Source organism: Urtica dioica, chromosome 10, assembly GCF_054948205.1.
Source record: "Urtica dioica subsp. dioica isolate 48M chromosome 10, U.dioica_male_clone48M_v1_H2, whole genome shotgun sequence".
NCBI lineage: Eukaryota > Viridiplantae > Streptophyta > Magnoliopsida > Rosales > Urticaceae > Urtica > Urtica dioica.
Window position 1 is genome coordinate 18161776 of NC_142765.1, and position 18785 is coordinate 18180560.

Genomic DNA, 18785 nt, shown 5'->3' on the forward strand with positions numbered 1-18785 from the left:
TAAAATGCTATGGATTTCTACAATCCTTCCAAAATGGAGGGGAAAGTTTTTTGGTGGATCCCACGGATACAAATCCATCCCTCCATTTTTTTCTCTTCCTACCAAACAAAGAAAATGCATAATCCATCCTTCCAAATCCCTCATATATAATCCATCCCTCCTATTTTCTCTCATACCAAACAAGGCCTAAATTATTAATCTTTCTTCTCAAAGTAATGTATCCGTGGCCGGAGTATTGGCCCAATAAAATCAATCGGTGAAAGCATCAATAACCAGATCAATTTACAAATAACAATAATTGTAATCCCATATTCAATTGATTTAAAATAACTATATCATACGCACCAAATAACCAAAACCGGTAGAGATATAATAATGAGATTATACTCTTAACGAAATACAATTGATTGAGCAAAAAACAAGAACACAACGCTAATAGATTTTATTGCGTAAAAGGCATAGATAAACATATTCAATAATCATATGAATGAAAATCACTCATTCACCATCAACACTCTGTATTAAATCCGAGCTACGAAGAACGATAATGGCGAAACTAGGGTTTGGAGATAGAGAGAAGAGAAGATGAGAAAGAACTGAAAAGAATAATTCTCATTGATGAAAAACTCTGTTTCTGAATTGATTCGTATATAAGCGAAATCAAAACAGTAAAAACAAACTAAACTAACTCAGCGACCAATAAGAAAAAGACACGTATACGAAGTCAACAATAAAGACTAAAGACTAAGTGCGACAACACTAACAATAAGCTATACAGGGAAAACGACACGTCGTCATATACAAGAGTAAATCCCAATACTCCCCCTCAAGCGAATAAGTTCTGCAAACTGAGCTTGGATAAAATACTCTTCAACGCCGGTGCCGGAAGTGGCTTAGTGAACACATCTGCAAGCTGATGCTGTGTTCTGATAGGCAAAAGCTTGAACGTTCCCTTATTAACAAGGTCTCGAACAAAATGCAAATCAATCTCCAAATGCTTTGTCCGTTCATGGAATGAGGGATTAGTAGCAATATGAATTGCCGCTTGGTTATCACAGTAGAGAACCGAAGCTGATGAAGGAACAACCTTGAAATCTTTCAATAACTGATGCAACCAAGTGATTTCACTAGCCGCTGATCCCATTGCCCTGTATTCTGCTTCCGCTGAAGACCTTGACACAGTCGACTGCTTCTTTGACTTCCAAGAGACTAGAGATTCTCCGATGAACACACAAAATCCAGTAACAGACCGTCTCGTGTCTTCACAATTTCCCCAATCAGCATCCACAAATCCTCTAATCTGTGTAGAAGAATTCTCTGGAAAGAATAATCCAAGGCCAGGACTTGACTTTATATATCTGAGCAAGTGATGAGCAGCCTTGAGATGGAGATCAGTTGGAGAATGGAGAAACTGACTCAGAACATGTACTGCAAAGGAAATGTCTGGTCTTGTAATGGTTAGATACAAAAGCCTTCCCACCAGACTCATGTAGTGTTTTGTATCAGCCAGAACAACTCCATTACTCGAGGTCAACGCTTGCCTAGGAACCATTGGAGTGTGGACCGGCTTTGACTCCAGGAAACCATAGTCTTGTAATAGCTGAAGAGCATATTGCCTTTGATTCAGCACTATTCCTGTTGAAGACCTAGCAATCTCCAATCCCAGGAAAAATCTGAGTTGTCCCAAATCTTTCAGCTTGAAAGTAGCTGCCAGATACTCTTTAACCTCTTCTATAGCTTCCATATTAGGGCCTGCTAGGATTATGTCATCCACGTACAGCAGTAAGGCAACAAAGGTTTGTCCAACTCCCTTAGTAAACAAGGAGTAATCTGACTTTGATTGTGTGAACCCAGCTGAAACAATTGACTCTGTAAACTTCAAATTCCACTGTCTTGAGGCTTGCTTCAATCCGTATATTGATTTATGTAGTTTGCACACCAGCCTTTTCCCTGTGAGATCCTCATTAAACTCCCCCTGAGGATGATATCCTAGAGGCAGCTCCATATAAACTTCTTCATGTAAATCTCCATTGAGAAATGCATTGTTTATATCCAGCTGTGTAAGATGCCATTTCTGAGATGCTGCCAAGGCTATCAACAGTTTCACTGTGACCAGTTTAGCCACTGGAGAGAAAGTGTTGATGAAGTCCACTCCTGCCTTCTGGTTGTATCCCTTGGCCACCAACCTTGCCTTGTGTCTTGCAAGAGATCCATTGGATTTGAATTTGTTGGTATAAACCCAACGACATCCAATTGGTTTCTTATCAGGTGGCAGTTGTACTATGCTCCATGTCTTGTTCTCCTTCATAGCTTGCAATTCCTCATTCATAGCTGCTCTCCAATGCTCATGGGGAACTGCTTGATGATAGTACTTTGGCTCTGGTTGATCTGAAATTGACAAGCAAACAGCCAAGTATGAAGGAGATAGTTGATCATATTTGAGAACCTGAGACAGATGATGCTTAGTTGTAGGAAAACAACCTGGTTTGTCCACTATCAACCCACAATGATAGTCCTTTAGGTAACTGGGGGCTGTCTTAACTCTTTGTGGTCTCATAGTAGACTCAGGTTGAACATGTTGATCCTCACAATCAGCAGGAACTTGGTCTGATTGTGTCCTTGTCAAACTATCATTCCTTCCATTGTATTGTTCTCCAATGTCCTCATCATCATCATAGGGATCAGGAATATCATTGATCTCATGATTGATCTCACGGCTGTCGTTGTTGTCTCCATGATCTGGAACAGCAACCTTATGACCAATCTCATGAGTATGGTCTGAAAAAGAATCTTCAAGAGCAGTACTTGTAGGCAAAGCTTCAAGAGCTGTACTTGTAGGCAAAACAAGACCAGGAAAAGGGTCTATATGATTCAAATTATCAGAGATCCTATGAAAAGGAAAAACATTTTCATGGAATATGACATCCCTGGAAATAAAAACATCTCTAGTCTTGACATCAAGCAACCTATATCCTTTATAATCAGGAGGATAGCCTAGGAAAACACATTCCTTTGCTCTAGGTGCAAACTTAGTTCTATGATTTTTCAAAGTTGATGCAAAAGCCAAACAACCAAAAACTCTCATGGTCTCATAATCAACCTTTTTCTTATATAACAGCTCAAAAGGAGTCTTGTTATTGAGAACAGGTGTAGGAGTTCTGTTTATCAGATAAACAGAAGTAAGAACACAATCTGACCAATAGATAATAGGCAGTTGTGATTGAAAAAATAATGCACGAGAAACATTAAGGATATGTTGGTGCTTTCTCTCAACCACCGAGTTCTGTTGTGGTGCTTCAACACATGAGAACTGGTGAAAAATGCCCTGCTTAGAGAAGTAATCTGCAAATACTAATTCCTTGGCATTATCTGACCTGAAATGCTTAATCTTAACAGAGAAAAGATTATGTATTAATGCACAAAAACGAGGCAAAATATGGTGAACATCTGCTTTGCTTCTCATTAGGTAAATCCAGCAGAACCTTGTACAGTCATCAAAAAGAGTTAAAAAGAAACGATGACCTGTTCTAGAACTCACTGAATAAGGTCCCCATACATCACAATGTATCAAGTCAAAAGCAGTGTCACTATGTTTATTCTGAGAAAGAAAAGGAAGCCTTTTTTGCTTGGCTTGAGGACAAACATAACAAGGAATATCTCTACTACTAACAGTAAAATCAAGATCAGATTTCAAAACGTCAAGACATTTATGAGAAGGGTGACCTAGACGTCTATGCCACACATGATCAGCCACTTTGTTGATGTGAGCAATGGATTCATCTTGATCAGTGAGGACATAGAGGTCTTGGTGATTTTCACCCCTGCCAATCATCTTCATGTGAAATGTATCCTGTATGGTAAAACCATGATCAGTGAAAGAAATAACCAGATTTGTCTTGCGTGTTAATGTACTGATAGAAATGAGATTAAACTTGAAGCTAGGAACAAGAAGAACATCTCTCAGAATAAGACGGTTGTTGACTCTAATATCACCAAAAAAATGCACTGGGATAGATGTGTGGTCTGGCAGGGTAACTTTTGAATTCTGTAAAGGCTTAAGACTCAAGAATAAAGAATGATCAGAACATATGTGCTTAGTTGCACCAGTATCAAGAATCCACATTCTATTATATTTGTTTGACGAAATATCAGAACAACTATAACATAAAGAACCTGTGGTATAGGATGTCATGTTGACTTCACCAGTTCTGGTTTGAGGAGTTGCTGCAGTGGTGATTCGATTTGACAGAAGACTGATGAGCTGATGGCATTGATCAGTCGTGAAATTCTCCATGACATTCAGTGCCTCATTCTTGTTGCTAGTCTCCTCAATCACGCCTTCAGATGCATTCGCTTGTCCTCTAACCTTTGGCTTGTAACCTGGTGGGTAACCATGCAACTTGTAGCACTTGTCCGCCGTGTGGCCAACCATCTTGCAGTGAGTGCAGGTGGGCCTTTCCTTCCTGTTGTTTGCCTTCTTCTGATCTTGAACAGCGCTTAAAGCCATTGTGCTCGATTGATCCATATTCCCAATCATGTCATTCTGAACTGATTTCTGCTTCTCTTCTTGAGTGATCAGTGCAAAGACCCTGTTGATTGGAGGAACTGGATCCATGAGGAGCACTTGACCTCTGGCTTGAGCGAAGCTCTCATTGAGTCCCATCAGAAATTGCATCACATATTCTGAGTGAAGGAAGGCTGCCAGTTCCTTAGCTCCACCACACTTGCATTCACATTTGCAGCATGGTCTGAAATTGCTTAACTCTTCCCAAATTGCCTTGAGTTTGGTGTAGTAGAGGCCAACAGATTTCTGATCTTGAATGCAATGCGCAAACTCTCGGCGTAATTCAAAGATTCTTGGAGCATTGCTTTGAGAAAACCTCTCTTCAAGATCTTTCCAGACTTCCATGGCGGTTTCTGTGAACATCAAACTCGATGAGATCTCTTTTGAGACGCAATTAAGGATCCAAGAAAGCACGATCTTGTTGTTGCGATTCCATTGGCGGTGAGACTTCACTTCCTCTGGCGAAGGTCTTGGAAGCGTTCCGTCAATGAATCCGAGCTTGTTCTTCACATCCAGCGCTATCTTCATGGATCTACTCCAGGAGATGTAGTTATCTCCAGTGAGAGCTTGCGATACGAGGATCGAACTAGTAGTGTCAGAGTGATGAAGGTAGTAAGGATCGAGAAGATCATCTTCGATCGATCGTTGAGAGATCGCCTTATTGGAGAAATCTCCAGTCGGTGTTGCTTCAATCTTGGGATCCATTGGAGATGATCTTCAGTGAGGCGTGCGACCGAGAATGGAGAGAGATGCGTAGCTAGGACCGGAACTGAGGGGATTTGTGCTCTGATACCATATTAAATCCGAGCTACGAAGAACGATAATGGCGAAACTAGGGTTTGGAGATAGAGAGAAGAGAAGATGAGAAAGAACTGAAAAGAATAATTCTCATTGATGAAAAACTCTGTTTCTGAATTGATTCGTATATAAGCGAAATCAAAACAGTAAAAACAAACTAAACTAACTCAGCGACCAATAAGAAAAAGACACGTATACGAAGTCAACAATAAAGACTAAAGACTAAGTGCGACAACACTAACAATAAGCTATACAGGGAAAACGACACGTCGTCATATACAAGAGTAAATCCCAATACTCTGATACCATATATAAACACAAATTTAAACAATAGTAAATAATTAAGATCTTTGAGTTATGTGATTTTCACATATCATTAGAGAGTGAAAAAACCTAATTCGATCCATGACGAGAGTGACGATAGCAGTGGTAAAATTACTAGAATTGATTTTTCTCTTTTGTCTGTTTTTAGACTTGAGAGTTTTTTGTTGACGGTATAAAAAAATTATGTATTAGAATTTATTTTTATATAGATTCACCATCAGAGTATATAGATAGATTATTTTCATTTTAATTAATTAATAAAATTTAATTTGATTATATATTAAATCTATTAATTAGTAATAGCATTATATTTGAGCCACACATAAATGGGCTTTATATATATATAAAAAAATAAAAAATAAAATAAAAAAAAAAAAAAAAAGTCCTAACAGTTGTGAAATTCTCAATCCCATTTAAATGGAATAAACATGATTATTGTAATAGAAACACTGCAGGCTGTTAACTTTGATGTGTGTGACACTTTCAAAAACTCAATTATTTATTGCTTCTTTGTTTGTTAGTCTCAAAAGTATTGAAGAGAAAGCAACATCGCTATCCAAAATTTTATTTTATTTGGGGTCAAATCATGAAATCAAGTGTACAAAGAATTTTAAGATAAGGAATAGGAGACATAAAAAAATACATTTGAATAAAATTGAGAAAAAAATCATGCAAGTGTCACGAGTCACGAGTCACAATTCGTATTTTAAGACAGTTATTAAAGAATAGGAGATAATTTTCTTGTTTTTACTGGTGATGGCCAAAAACTATTATCACGTATGGCAATTAGTGTTGAGAAATTAATGTGACGTAAAGGATATTGAAAATTTCATACCAGATAATGGTGATTTACGGTAACTTACAAATTATATCGTAAAAATAAATTATTAATTATATATAACAGTTTTTTTTTTTTCTTTTCTCAATGGTAATATGCTTGGCCATTACAGACTTTACAGTTGCGACATTTGCTTGTTACCAACTCCAAGAGTTGCTCAAATCAGTTACAACAACTATTAAGATATCTATCTGTCTAATATAAACGAATAAGAGATTAGTTATTAAGATTTAGATTTTTTTAATTTTGAGAAGTGACACTATTGATCAAAATTATATGATATATTATATCATGACAAGCGCACTATTGACTAATATTACATGATTTAGTGCATGGACGACATTAAACTGAAAGAACATAAATATTCAATCTATAAAAAAAAGCATGAAGTTCTGTAGTACAGTGATTCGAACCCAAGACCTCTTGGTTGGATATGTGTGAGATTATCACTATACCAAATTAGCCACCACAATTATTAAGATGTAATTATGTAAAAAGTAGAAAAATTATATGGACTAAGCCACTTTAAACGTTGGTATTGCAATCTAACAAACGTTTCATTTAAGTTTCAAATGTAACCACATATGATGACGTGACTTTAATTCTCATTTAACAAATTACTATATTAACCTTTATTAAAATCGGCTAAACATAAACATGTAGCCAACGTCTTTTGATCATAGCCAAATAATGCATCTTTAATTCACGTTAACTTGAATTATTCTATAATATTTTCTTTCATTTTTTGTAGTCCAATTAGTTGCGATATCAAGTTTTTTTTAGTTAATTTCCGTTTATTCTACACGTGATATCATACATTAAAAAAGAAACTTTCGGTAACTGAGAAGAAAGAGAAAATGAGGTAGTTATTTTTGCACGATTACTTATTATATTTTTGTATTCATTTTAAAAATGAATTGTCTTTTAAATTTTCGTTTTGATCGCAGCCAAATAATGCAAATTTAATACACGTTAACTTGATTCCCTTTATTTCATAATATTATCTTTCCTTTTCTGTAGTCCAATTAATTGCAATATCAAGTTTTGTTGGGTTAATTTCAATTAATTTTCGTTTATTATACACGCGATAAGTTTTGGCTGGCTGAAACGTTGACTAGTAATTGGTTTCTATTATTTATGTTACATACAGTATTTTCGATATTTTTTTAACTGTGTATTTATGTAAATGGCTAAATTATAAAATTTACTAAACGTTGGCTACATTCTTTAAACCATGTTTGAAATTGGTAACATTCTTAAACTATCCTAAAAAGTACCTAGTCATAATCACAAATTGTAGTATAACTATAAATGTATAGTAAGTTGTAGCTTAATTTAGATCTACTCGTGGGATTGTACGTTGCATGAGAAAAAGAAAAGAATGAAAAACAAATTGTTTATCTGATTATAAAGAGAAAGTATTTGATTTCAATTTTATAAATTAATTTTCTAGAAAATATTTAAGAGACAATGAGTAGTTTTAGAAGAAAAAAAATTGAGAAATCCTATATTTGGTTTAGCTAAGAAAATAGAAAATTACTCGCAAACAGAATTCAAACTCTTATCTGTAAGTCTTTATTTTCCTTTCTTATCTGTCATGTTACAATTTATTATTAATAAATTAAGAAGCAGACCATTTTTTATAAAAAAAAAAATAAAAAAAAAAAAAAAAAAAAAAGGGCACCGTAGCTAAATAGCCAAAATGAAACTATGAAATTTGTTTTTAGCCTATGTTTCACAATTTTTAGGGAAATAGCCAACAGACTTATGTGTCAATAATTAAGGACTGATTTACATTTATTTATTAACAAATTCGTCACTTTCTCTCTCCTACTTTTTTCCTACACTTTTTTTTACATAAAAACTTCAAAAAACCATATCTATCTCATATGAACTCGAAATTGAGTGATTCCAAATCCTACGGATTCGTGATGCCGAGATCTTCAAAATTAGATCCATTGTGTTTGATGAAAAATCATGGTTAATATCATAGATGTAGAAAAATCATGTTACTACCTTAAATATGAAAATAACTGGAAATTTTTTAAATTATCAAAAAAAATAAATGGAAACGTAACTATGATGCATTAAACATCATTTTTCATCAAACACAATGGGTCTATTTTTGAAGATCTCGACGCCACGAATTTGTAGGATCTGAAATCACTCAATTTCGAGTTCGTATGAGAAAGATACGAATTTTTGAAGTTTTGATGCAAAAAAAATTATTTGAAAAAAATAGGAGAGAGAAAGTGACGAATTTGTTAATAAATAAGGGCAAATCAGACCTTAATTATTGTCACATAAGCCATTTGGCTATATCCCTAAAAATTGTCAAACATAGGTTAGATCCAAAATCACATGTTTAAAGTGGCTTAGTTACTTACAAATACCATCTTTCAAATAATACTTGATGGGATCATATGAAGCCACCAAGCCAAAACCTACAAATTAGAAATTACGTTTTCTTGCCCAAATAAAAATAATTTGCAAAAACATATAAAAGGGTAAAGATTAGAATTTTTTTATATAAAAACGGACTAATTAGCAACAACGTAAATAAAGAGTGTGTTTTTTTTTTTTTTTTTTTTTTTTGAGGAGGGTAAATAAAGAGTTAATAAGAATTAAGACTGGAGAGAGTTGCATAGACATAGAGTGAGAATCATGTGACCCAATTTCAGCGAAAAAAAGAAAGAAAAAAGAATCATGTGACCCAAACCCAACCCGTCTGTGTCTGTCGCCTCTCTCACTCAAAATCAAAAGCCATAAACTTTGTGTAAATCCCAAAAACAAGACTCTCTCTTCTTTCTTCTTCTTCTTCTTCTTCGCTTTATTTTTTGTATAGCCTTTCTCTTTGGACCCAAAAAGTAAAAAGAAATAAACGGGGTCTTGGATTGGCTTCAATGGCTTCCAGTGTTTCAAAGTTCATAAAATGTGTGACTGTTGGAGACGGTGCTGTGGGCAAAACTTGCATGCTTATTTGCTACACAAGCAACAAATTCCCAACTGTATGTGTACATATTTATACACATATATGTATATATATATGTATCAGTTTCTCTGTGTAGTCATGGTTCAAAAAAATGGAAGTATAAATTAAAAATAGAAAGAAATAAAAAAACAACTTCTTGGGTTTCTCAGCTTTTGATTAGTTGTTCAAAAAACCCATCTGGGTTTTGCAGCTTTTTGAGTTTTTCAATTTTTTAGTACCCTCTCTCTCTCTATCATATGAGTTTTTGTGCTTGTAAAGTCATCTGGGTTTCTTTTCCTTTTTCTCCCACGAGGCCAAAGAAAGAATCTTTAAATTTGTCTCTTTTTTCTTTCTCTCTTTCCTTTCATTGTAATGCTTTGGTTGACTTTTCAAACCCATGTATGTTGACGTACCTATTCAACTCTTTCTTCTTCAGGACTATGTACCGACGGTGTTTGATAACTTCAGTGCCAATGTTGTTGTTGAACAGACCACTGTGAATTTAGGCTTATGGGACACAGCTGGTACAAAAAACATATCTTTGCCTTCTGTGGATTATTATTTTATTTTTATTTTTATATTTCAAATCCTATAATGTGGCCAAACTAAGCCAACAATCTTGTCTCGTGCTTTGTCTTTTTGTTTTTTTTTTTTTTTTTTTTATTCATTCATTGTATTGATAATGAATTGTTGAACAGGACAAGAGGATTACAACAGATTGAGGCCGTTGAGCTATAGAGGAGCTGATGTTTTTGTCTTGGCTTTCTCACTAGTTAGCCGTGCAAGTTATGAGAATGTCTTGAAAAAGGTTGATTTAATTCACTTGTGTAAATTCAAGGGAATTTTTTTATTTTATATACAATGAACTTGCTAAACTTTTCTTTTTCTTACACTCTTCCAGTGGATCCCTGAGCTTCAGCATTTCGCTCCCGGTGTCCCGGTAGTCCTCGCCGGAACCAAACTCGGTGAGCCAATTCAATTACCTTGATTAAAATCAAGAACACTTTGAATCTAAAAAAAACCCTGTCTTGATTGCTTTTTATTATGTTTTTGGGCTAGATCTTCGAGAGGACAAGCACTATTTGGCGGATCACCCAGGGTTGGTACCTGTATCTACAGCCCAGGTAAGGTTATTTTTTTTAGCTATGTAATTAAGAAAATACGGCTAATTTGGTTCGCTTTAAGATACACGATGAGTTCAGTTCATGGATTTATTTGCATTTGCTTTTCCCTGATTGTTTAGGGCGAGGAGTTGCGGAAACAGATAGGCGCTGCGTATTACATAGAATGCAGCTCCAAAACTCAGCAGGTATATATATATATATATATATATATATATATATATATATATATATATATATATATATATACATACATACATACGTATGTGTTTATATTCTCTGGCTTGCCTTGGAAATACATAGACGCTAACAGCAGCTTTATAAATTGGACTATTTGGTCTTAGGTTTTGCTTCTTCTTTTTTAGTGAATTTAGAAGAAAATACTTTTTTTTTTTTCTTTCTTCTTCATTTTGTTTCCTTCCTTTGGTTACTTGCACTCGACTCTGAGTCCTTTTGGCTGATATACGGCGACACAATGCAATCGCAGAATGTGAAAGCAATATTTGATGCAGCAATCAAAGTTGTGATCAAGCCACCACAAAAGCAAAAAGAAAAGAAGAAAAAACAGTCCAGAGGATGCCTAATGTTTGTGCTCTCTCTCTCTCTCGAGCTACTTTTTTTTATTATTATTTCATTCTCATCCTCATCTCTGATTTAATTTGATTTTCAAATTGCAGTCATGTGCTGTGTGGAAGGAAACTGGTATGTCTAAAATGATACTAGACACGCTCTCTCTATCTCTCTCTCACACGCACATTCATTCATAGTTGTCATCTTCAACATAGAATCCTCGTCAACCATGGAATTTGTAGAAGACCATTTCTTACTCAACTCAACGTGACTACTTGCTTCACAATTTGACCACTTTTGTTTACGTTTCCATCTTTTTTTTTTTTTTTGTATTTGTTTTAATTCCCTTCATGTTTGTATTGAAAAATCTGTCTAAAACCATATAGTATGTAGTAGACACAAAACTCTTGCATATATACGTATATTGATCATTGTAAAGAGTTGATTTTAAAGACAAGTTTCTTTTGCACAAATAGAAACAAAAACACACATACATGGCTTACTGGTTAATTCATGATTGATGCTACAAGTAAGTAGATAGATTTATTGCAGTCTTATTTGCCGGCAAAGATTAGGTATGATGAGTAAATGATTTTCAATTTCAAGTTTGCTTTGGTTGTGTGATAAAGCCACACATAAGGTACAATACAATCAAGTGAATTGAATTCAACATCTGAATGGCATATAAATCACACCACCTACGCAATTTATTATAAAAACTACGTTAGCTGCTTTTTGTTTTCCCCTAAATAAACCAAACACAAATTGGTTGTTGAATTTTCAGAGGTCCAATATGAGGCAATTGTACTAGTAGTTGGACAAGAAAGCAACTCTGAGAAAATACTGACACGAACACTTATTACATAAAACTTGGTTGGTGTACAGTGTACACAAGGACAGTCAAAGTCAACCACCCTTTATTTTCTGGGTTCAAAAATTTATGATGGATATGTACATGAGAAAGCATTTTATACTCTGATTCGCAGAGGAAAAAAATTATATTAAAAATAAAAATAAAAAAATAAACCCAGAAGAAAAATTATCATCAAGAGAGCCGGTCTGTTTTCTATATATGTTTTGTTTATATAACAAAGCGCTTAATGGTTTTTATCCTTCTTCAAAGGAGTTGATCACTCATTCAAAACTCTCCATTTATTAGCAACGATCGATTGAGAAAGAGATTGATTCTGGGTGGTCCAAATGGGGTATATTTAGTTGCTGCACTGTAACACGAGTGTTTTGAGATTTTCTGTGAAATAATAATGTATGACAAAAATAAAATATAAAATACAAAAAGTTACATATCTACATAGGGGAATCTGAAGCTAAACCCCTTTAATTAAAAGGAAGAAACAAGCTTTTGTCGACCACGGAGGAGGAGGTCGGAGACTATGAACAAGATTCAAATAACTCACTTACCACCCATCCTCTCCACAAAAGCACAACTAGTTAGATGATGATCACCTCGAGGAACCGGGTTTTATAGCAAATGCCCATCCTCATCATATCACTGAAAAACCAATGATATTAATAAGACTAGGTATTCGCTAATAATCATAACACCAAACTAACAAAAATCAGACTTTTCTTCCCCTTTGACTATATGCATCTCGAGTCCAAGAATGCATTTTACAATGACAAAAAAAAAACAGCCACGACTAATTGAACCCGATTTATAAGTGTAGCAGTTTAAGGCAAAATCTTGCAAGTTCTGAACAATGATCGAAAACTGGCCAGTCGGGGCAATCACTCGAGTATCGGCAACAACTTTATTTCAAAAAGAAAATATATAAAATAAAATAAAAAAGAACCTTTTTTTTTTTTACTCAGGGAGTAAGATATACATAACTAGAAACTTACAAGATTTAACTGTCACCAGAATCACTAATACACGTTCCTAGTGCCACGAGGGTTGCTTGTTGCTGTTGCTGTAACCATCCCGTCCTCCCTCTGGCTCTTTCCTCTTCAACACGCCACCTGTGAACTGGAACATCCTCGAGGCTTGCTCGTCCGCCATGGCCTGAAAACCCGACACCGATACTTGCTTCGGAACAAGGCCACCAGAAGATTCTTCTCCCCTCACCGCCTCGATTTCCGGGGCTCCGGGCCCCGCGTTGAGATCCAAACCCTGCCTCCCCCACTTCCTACTGCTCTCGCTGCCGACGATACTGTTGCCGATACCGCCGTCCTGGAGACTGATCAAGTACGGCCTCGGGTAATTGGACGAAACGCTGCCCGCGGGTCCCATTAGCTGCGGATGCACCGCAGGGAAGGAAAGCCTCCCACCGGCTGCCGATGAGTCCATATAAGTGGTGGTGGGACCGCCTGGGAAGGTCGTCGTGGGAGGCATCGAGAAGCTCGTTCCGTAAGAGAAGACGGGGTATTGAAACGAGGTGGAAGGGAAAGGCATGGCCGGAGAAGCCGAGAGAATAGGTCCTCCCCGGTAAGCCTCTGGAGCAGAAGCAAACGGGTTCCCGGGAATGGTGGGCCCGCCCATCATCCTCTGGGGCCCGCCGGCCGTGATGATCGAGAGAGGCTGTTGTTGCTGAATGCTGACGGCTGGGAAAGCGGGCCCCGGGTGATACCACGAAGAGAAGCTGCCCATTTCTGTGCTGTTCAACCGGAGACTCGAAGCCGGTATCTGGGACGGCACGCTGCTCCGGATTTTATGACCGAACAGAGCCGGGTCGGTGCTCGCCTCGTCAGCAATAGGACCGTCGTTCAAGTCGAAATCCATGCGAGCGCCGGCGGCCGATGATTTAGCTTGCAAAATCGAGGCATTGTTTATTGAGAAATTACCCGTCTCCGCAGCCTCGTCAACTTCGTTCAGATCAAGGTCGAGTCCACCGGAACTACGAACCTGTGTAGCACTAGTGGATCGACCTCGCAGTTGAGGACTTGTATCGTGACCACTGTATCTTGATGCCGTATCCTCCAAAACTCTTTCGTCGGGTACGTTCAAATCAAAATCAAACAGAGGGCGTTTTTTCCCCGTAGTGGGTTCGGGCTGTGCGATATTCGTTGCACCAGAAGACGCTTCTTGTGCCTTTCTGGGTTCAGCGGGGCGGAAAGCACTTGTGGCTGCTGATCCTTTCCATCCAACCTCTCCTTTGCTCGGAAGAAACGGACCTTTTGCAGCAGCGGCGGTGACTGTTATCGAAGCAGGAAGCCCACTGGGAACCGAAGAAACGGGAAAAGGTAACGGGCTGATCAAATTACCAGCAGGTGAACATCCACGTACCGGGTTTTTGGGCTCCGAGTACTTCCCATCATCCGCATTAAAACCTTCATTCAAGTCGAATCCCACTTTTGCATCTGCGTCTGATACCACAACAGAGGACTTTGAAGAAGAATCTCCACTGGACGTACATTCCTCAGCATTGTCCGTTTTGAGGACGGTCAACTTTGAAGCCTTGGATCTTCCCAGTTCTGCCTCTTGGACGTCACAAGTGGATGATAACTTCTCTGGTTCCAGACATTTGTCAGTCTCTTTGCCTTCCGTCTTGCGCTCCATATTCTCACTACTTGTGCGAGCAACACCGGTGCATGCCTCACTTGTAACTCGAATCTCCGGAGTCGTAGGCACAGTTCTTTCTGGCTCAGTTTTTGGACTTTTAGACTTGTCGTCTCGGCACTTAATATCCACTGTTTCAGACTTTTCCGTTTTTATTTCCTGGATCTTTCTCCCCGATACAGAAGGCAATCGGTCCTCAGAATCCCCTTTCACGAGCTTCAAGGCTATTACTGAGGCAGTGGTCTTCTCGTCTGTTGGCACGGTACTCTTAATCCCTTCATTCTTGCTTTCCGTTTCCAGAGCTGCAGATAAAGATGACACTTTAGGAATCGTCAACTTAACTTCTTTACTCGAGCAACTATTACCAATCTTAAATGAACATAGGAAATAATCACCTGTACTGGGATTAGCTTCACCTGTGGTTCTCTCGCTCGTCTTTGGGGAGACAATTGCAGGAGCAGCAGCCAGAACACCCTCCTTCGACCCCTTGCTTTCCTCACAGCCTTCGGCTCTCTGAGAATCTGTACTAGAAACCTTTTCGAGTGCAGTGCTTTCCAGCATAGGCTTCTCTCCAGACTTGATCAAGGATTCTTCGCTAATTTTCAACCCAGCATTACCAGCTTCGCTATCATGCTTCCCATGTCTGTCAACCATACCACATGTGGTTGGTCGTTTATTTTGAGCAAGGTTCTCTGTAGGCAATAATATTTCTTTGAGATTGTTTCCTACAGAGGCAATCTCAATCGGGGCGTTTCTTTGAGGAGAGTCGTTTATCTCTCCAGCTGCAACACTGGCAAGCAAATTCATACCAACATCATCAACAGCTGTCACCGAAGCATTACCTTCAGAATGCTTCACACAGCTTTCTACCAAAGCATGCATAGAACTGAGACAAGCCTCTTGAGGGTTCCCGGGTTTGGGCTCATTTCCCGTCGATGACAATGCAGTTTTTGGTACTTCAACGACCTTCTTGGTTACATCACCAGTCCTACATCGCTCTTCATCAGCCACGGCAGCAGGAGATCCATCGCCTTCATCAGAGGCCGTCAGCACATCTTTAGAATCATTGCTTTGCCACGACTCGGCATTTATTTCAGAGGTAACAGTGACCGGATATGCATGGTTCTTTTCCTTTGAGGTACGATCGTACTGATCGGGCTTCTCTGAAGGTGCCGGAGAGGAAGCTCTGCTACTCATGATCGAAGGGTCTTCAAAAGAGCCTCCGCTGTTCTGTGCAGGGCTGCGGCCTCGATTTGGAATCTTGACGATCAACTTGTTATGATGACTATTTCCCTCAGCATTGGCCCCATCAAGTACCTTATCACTAGTCAACCCGGACTGTGATGATTTTTCAACAGCTTTATTCTTTTGCAGAGAAGAATTTCTGCCGGACCCAATTTCCCTATTATGACTCCCAGAATGTGAGCCTTGGAATCCATTCACTGATTTCCGAGGTCGAGAGGAACCGCCCGATACTTTATTCACATTCATTGAACCAGCACTGGAACTTCTTGCGTCGTCTTTTCCAGAAACGCCTCCATTTCTGGCATGGTCGTTGGAGCAAGACTGACTGTTGTTGTGGGATTGGCTCGAGCTGCTGCTTTTCTCATCCCTGGCTGGAGTTAAAGGAACATCAGACATCCCAGCACCTCCACCAGTATTCCGATGATGCCCGTCTTTCACCGCCATACTAGCCGAGGCAGGGGACGGGACAGATTTGATAGACCCTGGAGAAACAGAAGCAGACCGAGTTGTACTATCTCCATGGACAATCTTAACCGACGCGGATTTGGAGCCAGAAATCTGCGCAACCGAGCTCTTCATGGCGACATCAGAAGACCCACCCGAATGCCTGTTTCCAACTTCGGCGCGAGACCTCCCAGGCCAAGAGACGCCCTTCGTGTCATTAATATTCATTTCGGCTTCCACACGTTTCTTCCATGTATCAACCAGGCTCCTTGCTTTCTTCTGGATCTCCGAATTCTTATGAGAACGCAAATGGTTCACAGACTTTCCAATGTTACACATCTGCAAGGCTTGAAGATTCACGGGGAGCTTATCCAGCGCGCGAAGCAGAATCAAGAGAAACTCCTCGACGGATTTGTCATTATCCTTGGACCCGCTTCCATCCCCAACCTTTCCCTTGTGGACCTCCTGGAGCCATTCATCAAATACGCGCAACCCTCGTAGCTGCACAAACTCACCGAGGCAGTCGTATTTTTCCGTGGCTGCGATTACTCCGGCGAGCATTGTCCTGCCCGCCAAATCTATTTTCTTCTCGTTTCTATCTTGAAGCATGAGCTGCACCAATTTCTCGACGCCTTCCGTGCCAACAAGCCCGCCATTTTCTGCTATTTTTCCAATCTCGTACTTTAAAAGGGACTCCTGTCTACTAAGACCGGGACCCCCATCGTCGGTCTTCGTAACACGCTCCCGTTTGAAGGGCTCAGAGCCCTGCTCCACTCTCTCTCTTTTCTTCCCTTTGACTTGGGAAGAGAACGACGATACACTATTCTGCATAACCTCCGATCCAGATTTTAGCTGTGAGGTTGATGTAGGACCGCTCGTAGGCTTCGGAGACCGACCACCTGATTGCACCGTTACATGCATTTCTACTCGAGTTTTAAATAAAAGTTTATCTATTTCTTCTTGTCGCTCCTGTAAAAGAAAATTAAAATCAGCTCTGACCTCGAAAATTTTTGGGAATCCAAGAAAAGTGAAGAAAAACAAAATTAATATAGTTAAGGGCAGTCGAAACTCACGTTAACGTAATCCTTATCGGTTAACCACCATAAACACTTGTTTGAAACGTCGTAAAGCCTCCGGCAGACAAACGAGGAGATCTCAGATGGAAGTTCGACGCCTTTTGGGAGGAATGCAACTTTACACGGATGGAGTAGCGACGCAGCAGGAATCTCATCCTTATGAAATGAATAGAAAAGTTCATTCGGCGCAGCATCCAACGGGATGCCTTTACCGAGCTTTACTTCAGAGGGACGATATAGCCAATTGACCCCCAACTTTGACTTCTTGTCTTTTCCTGTTGTAACCCAACGAATTACTCCAATGAACGGCGGTGAATCTTGAGGAGGTTTAAACAGAGCACATTCACCTACACTGATCTTTCGCCCGTCCTACAAGAACAAAAAACATAGCGATTCTTTACATGTTATTTTCCCAGAAAGAAGGTAAAAGAAATGGTTTTAAGAGTTATAACTTGAATTTCTCATAAATTCATGTATCTACTTGAGAATTGAAAAGTCCAAGTTATGACGAGCAAAAACACCCAACTAATTTATGTATCTATCTGATAAACATAAAGAAATTAAAAATGCGTAAAAACAAAAACTTAACAATAAAAAACAAAATTTAACCCCTCAAATCAACTTCCTCCGAATCAAAACAAAAAAGCCTCGAATCTGAAAGCCTCGAATTGAATCGAAAAGAAAAAAAAAGTAATTAAAACCGAGACATAAAAAAAGATCTCGAGAAACAGCCTATGAACATATTGAAGTAAAAATCAAACATACGATAATCGAACCTTGTGAAATGAATTCAGCGAAGACGAAGACGATGAAGAAGAACCATCCGCTGCGAGGACTACACGCGAGGGGACTGTCCACATAAGCCGACTCTGTTGTCTAATTCTCTCACCTTCGCATTTCCCCCAATTCCAGTTTGAATCGAAATCCTAGCCACGAAAATCATCAAATCCAAACCCTAATTTCTACGCCAATCAAACAACAACAAAACCCACCCGAAATAATTAAAGCTGGTCTTTTTATTTTATTTTATTTGGATTTCTCGTACCTACCTCCAATCAAAACCCTAGATCGAAGAAAAGGACCAGACCTAAATTTCACCGCCGAACCGAAACCCTAACTCAAACCATCGGAATTCGAAGTCCGAGACTTTCGGTCAGATCCGAATTTGAGAGGTCCAGATTTCGAGCCGCTTGTCGATCCAACGCTATCGAATTCGCGAGAGAGAATTTTAGAGAGAGAGAGAGGGAAAAAAACGATGAGAGAGATAGAGAGAGGGAAGGGAAAAAAAAAAAAAAAGGAAAGGCGTATTTTGGAAGAGAG

At 38.7% G+C, this 18785-nt stretch overlaps 3 protein-coding genes across 11 annotated transcripts; 1 reads left to right on the forward strand and 2 right to left on the reverse strand.

The window, feature by feature from the left end:
• Positions 1-826: 826 nt before the first annotated feature.
• On the reverse strand, positions 827-5269 carry LOC149383685 (uncharacterized). The gene is made up of 2 exons (XM_089627881.1): positions 4174-5269; positions 827-2862 (listed from the first exon to the last, which is right to left on the reverse strand). The coding sequence occupies exons 1-2, from the start codon at positions 5267-5269 to the stop codon at positions 827-829; spliced, it is 3132 nt and encodes a 1043-aa protein (XP_089484007.1).
• Positions 5270-9145: 3876 nt separating this feature from the next.
• LOC149383686 (rac-like GTP-binding protein 3) lies at positions 9146-11696 on the forward strand. Its single transcript, XM_089628468.1, has 8 exons — positions 9146-9532; positions 9932-10019; positions 10194-10303; positions 10397-10460; positions 10555-10619; positions 10739-10804; positions 11104-11201; positions 11294-11696. The coding sequence occupies exons 1-8, from the start codon at positions 9428-9430 to the stop codon at positions 11331-11333; spliced, it is 636 nt and encodes a 211-aa protein (XP_089484594.1). The 5' UTR covers positions 9146-9427; the 3' UTR covers positions 11334-11696.
• A 682-nt stretch (positions 11697-12378) lies between these two features.
• On the reverse strand, positions 12379-18743 carry LOC149383687 (uncharacterized). Of its 9 annotated transcripts, none has more exons than XM_089628464.1 (6): positions 18553-18743; positions 18242-18391; positions 17463-17834; positions 15096-17358; positions 13047-15020; positions 12379-12696 (listed from the first exon to the last, which is right to left on the reverse strand). In XM_089628464.1, exons 2-5 carry the CDS (start codon positions 18323-18325, stop codon positions 13084-13086), a joined length of 4656 nt encoding a protein of 1551 aa, XP_089484590.1. In that variant the 5' UTR covers positions 18326-18391; positions 18553-18743; the 3' UTR covers positions 12379-12696; positions 13047-13083. The 9 variants fall into 9 exon arrangements, with proteins under 9 accessions (XP_089484590.1, XP_089484589.1, XP_089484584.1 ...); XM_089628463.1 differs by having other exon boundaries at positions 18242-18427; XM_089628458.1 differs by having other exon boundaries at positions 18515-18743.
• Positions 18744-18785: the final 42 nt, after the last annotated feature.